The following is a 16,271-nucleotide window of genomic DNA, read 5'->3' on the forward strand; positions in this document are numbered from 1 at the left end:
AGATATTTGTGCACTTCATGGTTTGTACAAACATGAAATAAAGCAATGAAAAATTATGTTTCAGAAAGTGCATTTGATACTAGTATGGGCTTAAAGGGGAAACAGAGCAGTGATGAGACAAAAGAAGAACTTGGGAGGTTGTGGTTTAAGATATTTGTGCACTTAATGGTTTGTATGAAAATGAAATAATGCCATGGAGAAGTATGTTTCAGAAAGTGCATTTAATGCTAGTATGGGCTTAAAGGGGAAACAGAGCGATGATGAGAGAAAAAGAACTTGGGAGGTTGTAGATAGAAAGAGAGAGAGACAGGAAGACAGAAAGTGGGTGAGGGAGGAGAGGGAGAGAGAGACATTAGAGAAAAGGACAAAGATATAAAAATGGACCATAGGCAGGAGATATGACGAATAAAGAAAGAAGGGGGGGTCCTGTCCCCCTTAGTATCCAAAAATTTTGGTGCCTCCCCCACCCCCCCTCCTAAAATTTTGGTTGATAACTTTTTTGCATCAGAGTAAAGGGGAAACAGAGAGGGTAGTGTTAGCGGTGGGAGAAATAGCTTTTTACAGTTACAAATTTCCAATAAGAGTTTACTTAAATTTATCAATATGATTCGCTGATACTAGTAGTAAACTTGTTAATATAGAAATGGTACATTTGTTGATAATAACAAACCTTCATGAAACGGAACCATGAAGCAGCCTTTGCCTCCCTATGAGGAAAGGAGAATAAAGGATGAAGAGTATAAAAATAGCTCTTGGTGGTGTACATATCATTCAACGGACAAAAAATGACTTCAGGCGTCTCGCCCCTATGAACCACCGCCCCCGATAGAGATGTAAAGTATTAGTCACCTTCCAAAGGAGACTTAAGAAAAGGAGTGGAGATGACACGTAGGGGTATAGGAGATCGAGAGGGAGACGGTACAGGAGATGGATGGGAAGAGACTGAGACCGGGACTAAGAGGGGGAAGAAAGAACAACAGGATCGATAGGGTATCCAGGAGTAGGGCCTTTATTACACACCTCTTCTTTTTTTTGACCAGGGAAATGGGACACAATACTTTTCTACCTATGCTGTCCCATGTCTTCACAGTACGTTTCAGTATATATGACCCATTTATCTCTGGGGCGTCCCATAGAAAGGTTACCCCTGAACCTTTTAAAACATGATCTACACGAAATAACATAATGATATAGGGTACTCACTGAATAAAGTATCTAGATTTTTGTGAATATAAATTAGTTTGACAAAATTTAAAGTTACAAGGATTCTTTCCCGATAAAAAGTGTCCCATATATCTACCCAGTCTCGATCCTAAGCATATGCTTTTATTCAGGGAGAGCCCATGGGAGCGTGACAGTTTCATCAACATCAATTTTATTGACCGATATGGTGTCAGATATGACAACTTTCCTTGATTCTGAACTGTCGGATGAAACAAGTTGTCGGACGTGCATCCGACAATTATGATTCCCACAGACATACATTTATACCGCATACTTGGTGTAAGGTACTAAGCAAGACTTAAAAAAGGGAATGATAATGAAAAATAAGAAGCCACCAACACGTTGTAACCGTGATATATGATTCCATTATACAAATATATCAGGCTTTGAGAAAGTATAATGACTATTATCTATAAACATGAATATGAAAAGCAGATATTTATATCAAACTTTTTTCTCTCTTTCTTTTTGCCACGCGGTTTTGCCATGGAAGTATTTTGATATAAAAAAAATGGACGTGAAAAGAAAAAGGGGCAGTCTTACAGAAATAAGAACGCGTTAAGGAGATTTTCAGATTAACAATTTGCAATGATTTCCAATCTCAAAGAGAAAAGAAAAGAACGTTTTCAGAATAATACTCCCATAGCTGCAGGCCGCGCCCCTCAGGCCAGGCTCACGACCCCGCGAGCTCCTAGCGTTTTTCATTTCCATTTGCACACGAAAGACACCACCGAACGCGAGCGACGTAAATGTCGGGGCCAATTCGACGAAAAGTATTTTTGAAGAAATTTGTCACAAAAACGAACGTCAAATATCTCTTTCTTTCGAGAGGATTTTCAGTGGGATTTGTCACAAAATAACTTGGCATAAGAACGAAGACTTTACTGCTGGTATGAATTTATATTTCATTTGAGTTTTAATGCATTTTCTGATGTTGTTATTGCTAAAAAAATTATTTTTACTATCCAGGCATCCCTTGCTAAATGCATTGCGAATGCATGTAATTCGCCCTTCACACACGTACACAATACACTGGTACATGCGCAATCCTGCTGCAACACAGTTCGTTGTGTGTAGTGTGAATGGGCTATGAATGGGCTAGCGGCACTCACTGGCTCTATCTTGCACACACAATCAGTGATTCACTGATTGGCCTCTGCCTCGTTTTTGGAAAGGGGAGTGGTAAGCCAAGGGCAGGCTAAGCCTGGCCTGCATGAGCATGATCAGATGGCCGATGGTGGGCAGTAAATATGTGTGGGGTCATCCCCAATCTCAAGACTTTTTCTGGGAAGGGGGGGGGGGGGGGAGGGAGGTAGGTCAGCGTGTTGGAAAATGGACAAGGCGTGAATGAGATATTGAGAGTGAGACAGAGCGAAAGTGAAACTGAAAGTGAAGTGTTTTATTGTTAAAGTTCTAAAAAAGTTTGTGTTCAATTTTGTAGAAAAATAATGAATTGAAAAACTGGCATTGGCGAGTGGCAAGACTTCCAGGTCCCCTCCACTGAAATTGAAAAAAAGATTTATCAAGAACAGGGGCGGAAATCTCTCCCTAAAGGTAGGGGGGACAAGGGTCTGGAAAATTTGACAAGCAAAAAAAAAGTCTATTACCTAAAATTTAAGGTCATTTTGACGAAAATGACAAGAAAAAAAGGTCATATTCTCGTCCCAAAACCTACGTTTTATTCCCATTTTGAGTGATATATTTCTTAGCATCACCAAATACCCAAAATAGTAGGGGGACATTTGATATTGTGTCCCCCTACTATTCGATTAGGGGGGACACGTCCCCGGGGGGGGCACTCGACCAAAAAAGTGGTGGGGGTGTGCCGCGGGCGAGACAAAAAACGGGGGCCTTGGAGCGGGCTTATTGTAAAAAGGAGGGTCCTCGGAACGGGCATCGGAACGACAAATGTTTGTGAAAACGGGGGTCCTTGGAACGGATCGCCAGCGTGTGAGCACGTATGCATCCCTACGGAACGGTCATGCGTGCATGATGCAGCTAGCGCGGCCTCCGCCGGGGGAGCTCTGCGGCCGCTTTTCACCAAAATTGCAGCTCATTCAATGCGATCGGAGCGGCGTAACGAAAAATATGCGATGCTCTGGAGCGGATTTCTCTCTTCTCTTTTCTCGATAAGAAGAAAATGCTATGCCTTGGAGCGGCTTTCTTTGTTCTTTTTCTCAACAAGGCAAAAATGCTATGCCTTGGAACGGAAATTTGAGTGTGAAAATGGGGGTCCCCTCCGCGGCACATACCCACTATGCATTATATACTGAGTGCCCCCCCCCCCCGGGACACGTCCCCCCTGTCCCCCCTGGGATTTGCGCCCATGATCAAGAATGATCTAACATAAGAGATTTTAATAGGAAGAAAAAGTTAAATACGTAGTAAAATTTGGCCTAATTCTGTCAAAATCTTGAGTATGTGTAATTTCCAATGGCATCAATCGGTAGTCAGAAAATATATACCCAATACTCTTTGAGGGTAGACTAGTCTTTATATTTAATTGATAGAAAAGAAAACAGAAAAAAGAAGAAAAAAGGTAGCAAAAAAAAACAAGGCAAAAAAATTAACAGGAAAAACAAAATGAGAAGGAAAATAAAGTAAAATAATAAAAAAGGATGAGGGAAAAGAAGTTTCTATCCTCACAAAGAAGGCTCCAAATCAAAGCAGTGGCAAAAATAGTCATTTTATGACTGGTTGCCAACTAAAGACAGAAGAAGAAAAACCATTATGAAACACATGGCTTTCAACAATTCCTACTAGCTCAGTGAGTCAGGCACTGACTGGAGATGCCTCGTTCTGCAGCGAGAGGTTTGAATCCAAGTTCCAACCGGAAGTAAGAAGAAAAAAAAAGAGAAAGAAAGAAGGGGGTTTGGAGAAATGTTTTTTTTTTTAATTAATAGTGGAGGGGACATAAGGAAGTCTTTCTGAAATTCGAGATCTACATAATATAACTTGGGTAAAAGATACTTTTGAAGAAACTAAAAATTGGGACATTGTAGGAAGTGAAGCGACCGAGTCTGACATTGGATCGTACTATTCTGCATTTTGTAAAGTAAAATTGAACTTCAAGACAGTATTTTATGAACACTTTGGGTGAATTTTATGAAAATTTCCAGTCAAAAAGTGTTTTCATTTTTTTTTTTTTTGGGGGGGGGGGCAGCCACCTCTTCCACCCTCACCCTTAATGTGTATGGCTGTAATTGTTGTTTTGATGAAATTCTACTTGAAAGGAAGTAATATACTGAGCTGCAACCAACTGGATCGAGTCAAGAAAAAAAGAAGAAATTTGTAAAATGGGGAAAAAAGCCGAAGTAAAGAGAAAAAGTACTTAGAAGTAGAATCTGGATGACATTAGGAAATATCCTTACTGCTTCAACTATTGTTTCTCCATTGATTTTTACACATGTATTTTCTCTTGCACATCAGAGTTTTTTTTAAATCTAAAATCCATATTTATTCAATTTCTATTGTGTTAGTGTCACAGATTACCCATCACTCTTTCTTCCCCCCCCCCATATCTTCCTCTGTTATATACTTCACTTTGGTGTAATCTTTTATGTTCTACATGATTAATCTGTACCCTTTCTGATTACTTGGTGCATTCATTCTACCACAAATTTATGATCAGCTTGTGATTGTGTCTACACGTATGTATCTCTATTTTCTCTCTTGCCTGAACGAAGCTCAGCAGAGACCGAGGCCCGTGAAGTCAGGTTTTACTTAGAGTAGACCGTAGTCTAACTCTTTGCTAAAATTATGGGGAGCCAAAAATATAAAGATTCTGTTTATATTGTACATGTCTATCTCTTAAATGTTTATTGTTTCCTGTTGCTTTCGTGATGAAGAAAAGTAATATCATTCCCAGACAATAATGAAAAATATGGGTGTCATGTGAGTTAATAGGAATTTGCGGCCCCAATTGGCTATCCATAGTATAACTACAATTTAAACCCGAGTTCAGATTACGGGCCCTAGTGATCACTTTTCCCGTTAGTCAGTTGGTCTGAACATTAATTTTTTTATTCACTTTGCTCTCATTTCTATTTAAATATCATTTCTGCTTCAATATCAATATTTTCCGTGTTTCCCACAATTGAGTCCTCTCTCTATAATTTAGATTCATCCCTGTTGTTCCCATCCTTCATTTTCAATCGTTGATCTTACCTTTATTTTTCTTCTCCGTTTCTTTCATGTCTTGAAATTTTTCACTCAAGATTACAAATTGGATTGAATTTAATTTATTACCGAATCTCACTATACAGGCCTCGTAAAGTTATATGACACACTACACATGTGAAGTTGTGAACATCAACAAAAAATTTTGAAAGCATGGTAATTGGAGCTACATGTACATATAATATAATGATATTGTACACTTTATCTGATTAATATTTTGATTTTCCAAATTTCCCCTCTATTTTTCATGGTCACTTCATTATGAACAAAACTATGTATTTTTCTTATTTTTTCTTTCACAAGATTTGCAATACTTTATTGTTAGCTTTTAATTCTGAACTTTAATTTCTCACTCCTCTTTGTTTCCACCCCATCAATAATAATAATGATAATAATATCAAACTTTGATTCTGGTGCTCACTAGGTCTGCATGTATACCATCTGGCGTCAACTTTTCAAAAATAATGTCTATATCAAAATCTTGAGCCTCGAGATTAAGAATGTGAACATGAAGTCATTTACTCAAATTAGAAATTGTACTCAGTTTTTTTTTCAGAAATAATGACTTTCCTACGTCAGATTTCTGACTTGTGACCAACAACGAAAAAGGAGGGAATTTTCGTTAATCAAGAATGAGTGCCCAGGGCAAAAATATGTAATTTAAACAGGTGGTTGGTCCCTGCTGGCAGTCTGCGACAAGAGTCTTTTCTTATCATGGTGGAGCGTTGTGGCCCAGTGGATTAGTCTTCGGACTTTGAAATAGAGGGTCGTGGGTTCGAATCCCAGCCATGGCGTAATTTCCTTCACCAAGAAATTTATCCACACTTTGCTGCACTCAACCCAGGTGAGATGAATGGGTACCCGGTAGGAAGAAATTCCTTGAATGCTTTGAGCGCCTAGGCAGCCCAGCTAAAGCCGGGGTAATAATGGTAGCAGGGCCCGCTGGGAGAACAGTTTTCGGAACTGAAGCGGCTTACCTGGGTAAATATACCTATGTTATTATTATCCTGCAAGACATGCCTCATTAGTGTCTCGGTAGATGTATTTCAGCAAATTGACTGCCTTTCTAGCAAATCATGTCATTTTCTTTTTTTCCTCTTTTATGTTGTATGCTATACCATACGTCATGTATCACAGATCACGCCAAACAATGGAGGGCAACTACCCGCCCGGCTTTTACCTCCCGGACAGAGACCAACAAGAAAACAGACATCATGCTTCGCAACAACAGCAGCCACCACCTCCACCACAGCAGCAACATGTTGCTCACTTTCCCATGGACATCCCGATACCATACCACACCTCATCGCAGCATCAGCCTGAATTTGTCGATCATCAGCCTCTCAGAGCGTTCCCTATACCGCATCCTGCTGCTCCGATGCTCAGCTCAATTTATCATGGTAAGCTGGGCATGTAGGGCACCATTCTCATTAAACTTTTAAAAACTGGTTTACTGGAAACAGGTTCAGGAAACTATATTGGAAGATCGCTTTGCTAGCATTCCCATTTGATCACTCAAAAGTGTTTTTCAAAACCGCTTCACGTAAAGCGGTCTTGTTGCTCTGGGAGGGAGCATTCTCAGTGTGGTGACATGTTTTGTGGGATATTTGTAACCACAGCGTGAGGCATTCCACACTCAGTGTGGTGTGGAGTAGAGCGCTCAAAATGTGCAAAGATCATTTTCCAAAGAACAGTTGTGTCCTCACTTATGCTAAAACCAGTTTAACGAGGCAAAGCAATCTTCAAAACTACATTGCGAGGTGGTTTTCTGAACCGATTTGAAGATTGCTTCCAAGACCGCCTCAACTGTTCTCATTACACGTGAAACAAGTTTCCACTAGTTTTCAGTAAACCAGTGTTAGTACGATAGGGAGAATGGTGTTATAGATCAGAGTCTAGGGGAATTCAACCTTGAAAATGATTAAGAAAACAAGAACTAATGTTGACATTTTGAAAGAACTTAACCTTTGAATTGATTGCTCTTTAAACATGCAGCTACTAAATCTAGCAGTGGATGTAAGAGTTTTAGGTGTACTGCATACTATAAATTCCCCAAAACTGCTATTCTCTGTGGTAAGCTGTTTCTAGAATAGTGATTTTTTACACGCTTTTTGCATAGTTTCTTAACTTTTGAGGACTAACACTTTTTTCAAAACTTCAAAACCTGATTTCTTTCAGACTCGGCACCTGGGGTTTCAAATGCAGGCATCATTCATCAAGCTCGTCAGCAGCTCCCGGTCCACTTACGAGGTCATGGGGTCAAATCGACTCTGGCCGCAAACTATGCCCCACCAGGCCCACCTATCACAACTCATGACGTAGTACGAGAGAGAAACAACTTGCCAATCACAACTCCTGAATCTGTTGAAAGGAATATTCAAACTCTTACAACTCCTGATCAGAGTGCGAAGAACAATCCATCTCATCCGCAAGGTACTCCAAAGATGCGATGGAGCCTATGAGGAATTGAAATGATGATAGTGATGATGATGATGATGATGGTGATAATGTTGATAATGGTGGTAGTGATGATGGGTGGTGGTGGTGATAATGTTGATGATGTCGTTGTTGGTGATGATGTTGATGATGATGATGACGATGATGATTATGATGATGTCTGATGATAATGATGATGATATTGATGAGGACAGTGATGATGATAGTGATGATGCTGTTGTTATGGTGGTGGTGATGATGCTGCTGCTGATGATGTTGATGGTGTTTTTCTATAAAGAATCATTCATAGAATTGAACTAACTTTTATATACGGGTATGAGAATAGTAGTGTAATTATTGTTTTTCTCTCAATTAATAATATACTAAACTCTAAGATTTTTGAAAGCATCCATTAACAATGGAAGTTTTGTAGGATTCAAGTTTTCATCATTTGGGGAGATGCTTTTCACTTAAACCGAATACATGGATTTTATAGGAAGTGTTCCATTCATGTTTTTCCCATATTAGATTCTAACGTGTCCTCATTGCATTTTTTTTTAAATTTCCTCTTTATGATTAGGTCAACCATCTACCATAACAACTTCAGCAAAGCAGATGCAAGCGATCAAGCAACGAGAATCATGCCTTCCTCCACCCCTCTTCCCATCTCACCAGTGTCACTTCCTCATCCGTGCATCAACCAAGTTCTACCCCATCAATCCATCAAGCCACGTCTGCCCCTTCCTCCTCCCATCACACAACTCCTACCCCTTCATCAACGGCCACCACTATTCCGATTCCAAATCCCTCGAGAGTGGGGTCGCAGCTGTTTGCCGCCCTCAACCTCAAGAAGACCAAGCCCGTATTGGAGCTTCCGCAGAATCTTGCCTTTAAAACCTCTGCGGAAGGTAAGGTTGAGGGCGTCCTTGCCAAGGAGGGGATCATGAAGGGGGTGGAGTTTGGACCGTACGCAGGAACGCTGTTGAATGAGGAGGAGGGATGGTCATGGGATACCACCTGGGAGGTAAGAGAAGGATCGTGTTTCTTTCTCAAAGAATATACAGTTATTGCTTTCATGGGGAAATTGCAAGCAAAACAGCATTATAATCACATTTAATATAAAGAATTCTTAAACCATTTTCGTATCAATACCGATAATAATCTAATTGAAAATGGGTTTTACATTTTGTAATGAAGTTAACTGCAACTGGGTTCATGTTTTCTTGATTTATTCATTGCAGTCATATTTATTGCACATATCTAAATTTACATTAAGGCAAAAACTTATTCCAGATTATCTAAGCCCAAACATATAACACTGAAAGATAGTATTAAATCAGTAGGGGGAAAAATCCTCTACACATAAGAAGATTGTCTTAATGACTAATTTTCTTAGGAAATTTGCCATTTTTTAGGGCTATATGTTGTTTCCTCATTCAAGAGAGGAATACCTCCATATTTCTTGTAGTATAATGCCCGGACCCTTCTAATTGCTCTTCAGGTGTGTCTCTCAGATTTCAATTCATTCCTGTACATCGATGGCCAGAAAACGTGGATGCCTAAAGTAAAATGCGCCCGTAATGAGGAGGAACAAAACATGGAGTCCTTCCAGTGCTACGGTAAAATCTACTTCAGGAGCACAAAGGTCATTGAACCAGGATGTGAACTGCGAGTATTCTACAGCGAAGAATACGCAAAGCATGTTGGGATTGAGACAAGATTGAAGGACCTGAAATTCAATAAAGGTATGCTGTTCCTTCGGGTTTGTTTGTTCAATGCTTTCAGTTGATAATTTTATGAAAGTCTTATCCTGTATCCATCAGTCCTGTTCAACGTTAGACCATGGTATAACTCTGCTTCAATGATGGGAAACATAAAATGTTCAGATTTTTGTTTATGTTGTATTACTATTTATGGTTGCCCTGGACAACATTTCATGAAAGGACTTGTCAGACATTTTATTCGACAGTTACTGTGGCAGCAGTGCCTCTCAGCCACTCATAGTCAAGGAAAGTTGTCAGACAAAAATGTTGATGAAAGGCTCCCCTGGTGTGTTGTCATACTTGAGAAACACTGGGTTTACCATAAATAATAATATAACAGGTATTCTTATGAGCACTGTGTTATCATCCATCCTTGAATTCGGCACCCTATTGTATGGATCTTCTTTCTTAGTGAACCCCACCAGAATATGAACATATTTCAAGTGTTCAATTTCTGCCATGTTCCAGATATGTAATTGTGAAGTTTTTTAGGTGATAAAATATTACATTCCATAGAATTCAATTCTCTGGGCTCACCCAACAAATTTAATGTCGTTATCTCCATTCAACACTCAACTAAAGGAGTGCATTTTTTTTTTTGGGGGGGGGGTCATTAACTTTTTAGCAACACTCTGTATCTAACTTTATAGCAACACTCTGTATCTGTTGTAAAAAATTGATAATCTTGAATCTTGAATTCCAGACCCTTGGATTTCATTATGCAATCAGGAATAGTAAATTTATTATATTGAGTTTTGGAAAGCTTTAAGATTATTATTCTCTGAAAATGACTGCATTTTCTGGCCAACACCATGATTATTACCATAACATTGTTAATCATTCAAGTACACATTTGGTAGGGAAGTACATAAATGTGTAGCTCATGTGGAATTGCTTATATGGAGATGTGGCCAAATATGGCTAATCAATATTCTTGGTTATCTTTGTGTTGATTCAGATGCTCAGAAGTTCCAGTGCAGTCATTGTGAGGGCATGTTCACATCTCCCAAACTAATCCTGAGGCATATCAGGTGTGAACACAGCAACAGCGAACCATGTGAGATGATCCCTGTGCTTTCATGGAAACGGAAAGGAAAGAAGAAAGGAAAAGAGAAAATTCCCATGGCTGTTAAAGCAAATTTGGCAGTTAAAACTAATGTGACTGCTAAAGTGAACTTCAACCACAAAGTGCCCAAGAAGAGGGAGGCTAGCGAAGAGGAGGAAGAGTCGAAGTTTAAGTGCGATACATGTGGCAAGGCTTTCCCATCCTTGGGAAGGTTGAAAGAACACGAGTTGTTTCATGAGATGATGAATGGGGATAAGCCTTATGAGTGCAGCGAGTGCAGTCAAAGGTACACTGCACAGAGCTCCCTTAACAGGCACGAAAGGGAAGCCCATGGTTTTCTAAATGATTACAAACCCAGGAACCGACAAAAGAAATCAAAACCTAAGAAAGGACCAAAGAAACCACTCCACTGCCAATACTGTGGCCAAGGATACAAATCACGCGGCGCCCTCGCTAACCACGAGCGGAAGATCCACGGCTCTCGACAACAGTTCCGGGAACCTGAACCCGCAACCGACGAGCCACAGGATATGCTTGGTAGACCGTCCGATTACTACCAGCGACCTTACAAGTGTCGCTTCTGTCCAAAGAGATACACTTCCTGGACAACGGTTGAACAGCATGAGAAAGAAGTCCACACGGGAGAGGGCACCTTTAAGTGCAGCCATTGTCCAAAGATTTGCGCCAGCGAGAGCCGTCTGAAAGAACACCTTGTTGTCCATAACTACATGCACATGCACCGCTGCACGCTCTGTCCACGAAGCTTTGCTTCCGAAAGTGCTCTGAAAAATCATCAAGGAGAGCATACAGGACTGAAGCCGTTCAAGTGTGAAATCTGCGGCCGGGGGTTCAGAACTCGAAAGCTGACTCTGAAGCACAAGCAGCGCATGCACCAGGAACGGCCGAAGCGCTTCATGTGCTCCATCTGCAACAAGGGGTTCGCGGAGAAATGCAATCTGAAGGTTCACGAGCGACGACACAAAGGGATCAGGCAGTTTGTATGCCTGGAATGCGGTAAAGGGTTCACAGCTAGGTTTTCACTGACGGCGCATATGCAAGCAATGCACATCAAGGAAAGACCGTTTACTTGTGAGGTCTGTGGGAAATCCTTTGCTTTGAATCACCATTACAATCACCATATGGCCAAACATAGGCTGCAGGGGGATGATAGCATACCACAAGAAATGCATACTTAATAACAAAGAGCAGTGAGTATTCTGGGAAAAGTGGGCAGGTTGTTTCACTAAATGAATGCTGAAATTTTAAAGAAATATGAGGTTAGTTCTGTCTCTCGCCTTGCATTCAGAGGGTTGCTTGTTTGAATCCCACCATGGCCCAGTGTATACACACTTTGCTACTTTCGCCCAGGTGCTAATTGGGTACCAGTAGGAAACAACCGTCATTGTGGTTGGTTTAGCAAGTGTGCACCTAACAGGCTGCTAAAAAAGCTTTGAATCCAGTGACCAGGTAAAAATAATTGTGAAGCGCTTTGAGCAGTCCTACATTGATATCATGCTATATATAAGCCAATTATTATTAGGCATCAAGTGTAATTCATAGGGCTTACATGAAGCTTCATTGAATAGTGATTAATGATTGAATTGTGTATTTACATGGCACATGTACTACTTGTCACCTCTGATAAAATAGAGAAATATATTAGTTGGGTAGATATGATAAAAATTATTGCTCATAATACATAACTTGCTTGTATTTATTTAAAAACACGATGTTTTTTGCCTCATATAAATGTATTACTTACATTTGTGATGCAATTTTAGCTTTTATGACCTTAAATGACCTTTAACTGTCATATTTGTAATTTAAATGCCAAGTGATCCATATATTTGCATTTGATTTGTCATTAATTAGCTTTAATTTGATACCAAACATGACGTGTTTATTTCGTAAAATCTGAAAGTCATTTAAGAGGTATGTGAAAAAGTGGGCGAGGCCTATGACGTCAATTAAAAAAAATGCCCAAGGGTGCCTAAGTGGCACCCGTTGGATTCTTGAAGTATACACCCTTTACTACAACTTTTATTTAAAAAAATTGCATACCCCACTTGACGGTCATGTTGTTGTTCTACTTGACTATATGGGCCATTATGTAAAATAAACAGTGCTTTACGTAATATTTGTATTAAACCCTTTCTGCCTTGGATAGATAAAAACCTGAAACATGCCATCAATAACTCTAGATTCCTTGGTTTTGGTGAGAAGATATCAGAAGAAATCACCTCATGTTCATATATTTTGTCTAATTCTGACATTCATTCGTACTTCTATATTGTATTTAACAAGTTATTGAAAAGGAAACTCAACTCATAAAGCAATATCATTAAAATATTTGGGCTGTCTGCTACATGAGGAAAAATGACAAAACGTGTATTCTATTTCATGTTGAAATGCAATTTATTTGATAACTTAAACCGTTTGAGGAAGTGGTAGGGATTAATTGTACATAAAATGATATGTAAATAAGTAAATGATGGATAATCATTTTGAATAATGAATATTCTACGTCTATACATATATATGTACAATTTTCATCAACATGAAACTTACACCCCGCGTGCTCCTCATACATATCATTCATAGTGACTCAGACTGGCTTGTGTGATAGTTTTCACTTAACAATATCTTGCCTGTATTTAAGAATATTTTTTTTATATATAGAGAGAGAAATCAATGGAATTTTGTTGATCCAATTTATAGTATATTATTTGAATTCAATTTGAATTTATTTATGTAAAAACAAGGGGATAATAATTGCTATACCAATTTTCTTAAGGAACAAGTCCACCCTAACAGAAAGTTGATTTGAAATTTTTGAAATATTCTAATTTTCTCCCTGTTGTCCTGTAAAACAATGTTTGATTTTCCCTGAACATGTGGAATTACCATTGTTGTAACATTTTATGGTTCAGTTAAGTTGGTCCGTCAAATCTGTAAAAATTGTATTATTCAAACAATAGAAACAAAAGAAAAAGTGAGGGAGGGACATAACTGATTCTCTCATATGAATGTGACTAAATTGTGCATATAACTATTTTGTAAAAAAATGACAAAAGTTTGAAATGTCATAACTTTCTTATTTTACATCTGATTTTGATGAAAATTTCAGTATGATGCTTGGCTGATTTTTTCTCTAATGATTTGAATCAACATTCTTCTGAGGTGGACTTGACCTTTAAAGGAGAATCAAATCTTTGGAACAAAATAGCTTGTGTGAAAACAGAAAAATCAAAGAAACAGATCAACGAAAGTTTGAGAAAAATCAGACAAGTAATGAGAAAGTAATGAGCAATTGAATATTGCGATCACTAATGTTACAGAGATCCTCACATTGGCAATGCAACAAAGATGTGTGATGTCACTTGTGAACAACTCTCCCTATTACTTTAATGAAATATGTACTAAATTTAGTACATATTTCACTTAAACTGCCTCTTTTATCATCCATCTTTCTATAGGAGGGCATGTAATACAGATAAGTAATGAATAAATCATGGATGAAGAGTTTGTATCACCATAAGAAAAAGCAAAAAGAGACATTTTTTGGGTATTTTGTAGGCTTTGTCACAGGGAAAGCTGTTCACATGTGACATCACACATCCTTGTCGCATTGCCCATGGGAGGATCTCCATAGCATAGTGATTGCAGTATTCAAATGCTCACAACTTTCTCATCATTTGTCCAATTTTTCTAAAACTTTCTTTGTTCTTATTCTTTGATTTTTTTTTGTTTCGACACCAGCCTACTTGTTCCAAATGTTTAATTTTCCTTTAATATCCACTTGGTCGAACATAACTTTACTCTGTATGATTAGATGATCTGATTATGGATGAAATTTTTCATTTGACATGGTGTAACATGGCCGGTTAATATATGAAGCTGAAATCACACCATCTGGGCATTACTATAAATGACCAAGTGTTGTGAAGTCCAAATGGCAATAAGACCAAATGTGGGGATGTTGTGGCCTAGTGGTTATGACTCTTGCCTTTCATTCTGAGGGACGTAGGTTCGATTCCCAGTCATGTCATGTTTTCCTTCAGCAAGAAATTTACCCATATTATGCTTCACTCGGCCCAGGCGAGGTGAATGGGTACCCAGTAGGACGAAATTTCATGATGCCTCAGTGCCTACATGGCAGCACAGCTAAATTAAGCCGGGGTAATGATAGCAGTGCTCTGTATCCTCTGGCAAAAAGCACTTTAAAAATCCAGCTATTGTTATTATTAAATAAGTTTAGCTAAAACCAACAGAGAAGTACATGGAGATCAACTGATTATAAACCAAGTGAATGAAATATACCGGTAAACTAATAATTATTTGAATTAAAACATAGTACCATACTCTTACAGTTTAATCCTTGTTTCATTTAAAAGCGGTCAAATGCACAGATTTCTATAAACTGATAACATTTTAAGTAAAACAAATAATATTGTGAGTGAGTTTTGTATGTATTTGCCAAAAGACTGGTGCTGCCTTTTATCAACTCCTTTGTGAATATTATTGTGTAGTGATTGCTAGTCATATAACTTATATATTTGACCTTCTTCTTGTGTGCTAATACAAAATCTCAGCATTTTGCATTCATTGTCAACTTCCATATGTTATATAATGCTACATTGTAAGTTATTTGTCAAGTTTTAATGATAAATTGTTTTTATATCAATGTGTATGATAATAGTATGCCAATTAACCTAAGAATGTAAAGGTAATATTTTGTATTAGTTAGGTGAACTTTCTGGATGAATAAAGATTATGGTGAATTTTTGTTACTTCATACATTGATCTTATTTTACTTATGTTCTCTTTATAGTAAAGCTAAAAGTAGTTTTAACTTGATGTATGTACGTTACATTGTGGTAGAATTTATAGATTATCAATAAAAAATTCTTAGAAAATTGATAAATCTTGTTGAATTATCTTTATGAGTACTAGATGTATTAATTTGAAAATAGAAAGGGGTTGAAGGAGAGGGAGAGATTATACAGGTCTTTGTTAAATCCCCCAATGGTACCAATATCCCTGGAAATATCAAAACAGGCCACTGAAATGCAGAAATACAAATTTTGGCTGGCAAGCTAAAGTGAATGTATGTTAATATACAAGTTTATATAGCTCTGAGGAACCTGGATTTAAAGGTCCTATGAAATACAGCAAAGATGCTGATTTATTTGTTAGCTTAGTGAATACTAATTACGATTTCATCAAAATTTTAGCTGAAAAACATCCCACACCAGGTTCAAAGGCAATTTTATATTGAAAATTGAGCCAAATTCGCCCCGCCCACAAAAATTCAGCCCGATTTGGTTTTGTATGTCGCGTGACAGTTATGACGTCAGGGAAGGAAGCTGCTGAGTGTTGCTGACGTTTGGAGCATGAAGTGCCTATTGCGGTTGCACGCGTGGATTCAAAGTAAATAAATTGAATTGCTGGAATAATATTCAGAACCTGAATCTTCAAAGTCTGAAGAATCAGACGCGGCTGATGACAATGCTGCTGCCATGATCAAAACCTCATAAAAATCTAAAGAACTCTGTTAAGGATGAGCTCGGTCGAAACAGCAACTACACAAGGAATGTGTACAA

The 16,271-nt window shown here is 38.4% G+C and overlaps 1 protein-coding gene across 1 annotated transcript; it reads left to right on the forward strand.

The window, feature by feature from the left end:
• The first annotated feature begins 1,956 nt into the window (after nucleotides 1-1,956).
• LOC121420345 (zinc finger protein 624-like) lies at nucleotides 1,957-13,535 on the forward strand. The gene is made up of 7 exons (XM_041614939.1): nucleotides 1,957-2,114; nucleotides 6,541-6,803; nucleotides 7,582-7,836; nucleotides 8,420-8,477; nucleotides 8,572-8,863; nucleotides 9,341-9,584; nucleotides 10,561-13,535. Exons 2-7 carry the CDS (start codon nucleotides 6,554-6,556, stop codon nucleotides 11,862-11,864), a joined length of 2,403 nt encoding a protein of 800 aa, XP_041470873.1. The 5' UTR covers nucleotides 1,957-2,114; nucleotides 6,541-6,553; the 3' UTR covers nucleotides 11,865-13,535.
• The last annotated feature ends 2,736 nt before the right edge of the window (nucleotides 13,536-16,271 follow it).

The sequence above is a fragment of the Lytechinus variegatus genome, chromosome 8 (assembly GCF_018143015.1).
Source record: "Lytechinus variegatus isolate NC3 chromosome 8, Lvar_3.0, whole genome shotgun sequence".
Taxonomy (NCBI): Eukaryota; Metazoa; Echinodermata; class Echinoidea; order Temnopleuroida; family Toxopneustidae; genus Lytechinus; species Lytechinus variegatus.

Excerpts from the sequence above, each read along its gene's own strand:
- LOC121420345 (XM_041614939.1), top strand. The coding sequence starts at position 6,554 with ATGGAGGGCAACTACCCGCCCGGCTTTTACCTCCCGGACAGAGACCAA. Across the intron at positions 6,804-7,581 it reads GCTCAGCTCAATTTATCATG|ACTCGGCACCTGGGGTTTCA; the intron begins GTAAGCTGGGCA and ends GATTTCTTTCAG. Across the intron at positions 8,864-9,340 it reads CATGGGATACCACCTGGGAG|GTGTGTCTCTCAGATTTCAA; the intron begins GTAAGAGAAGGA and ends ATTGCTCTTCAG.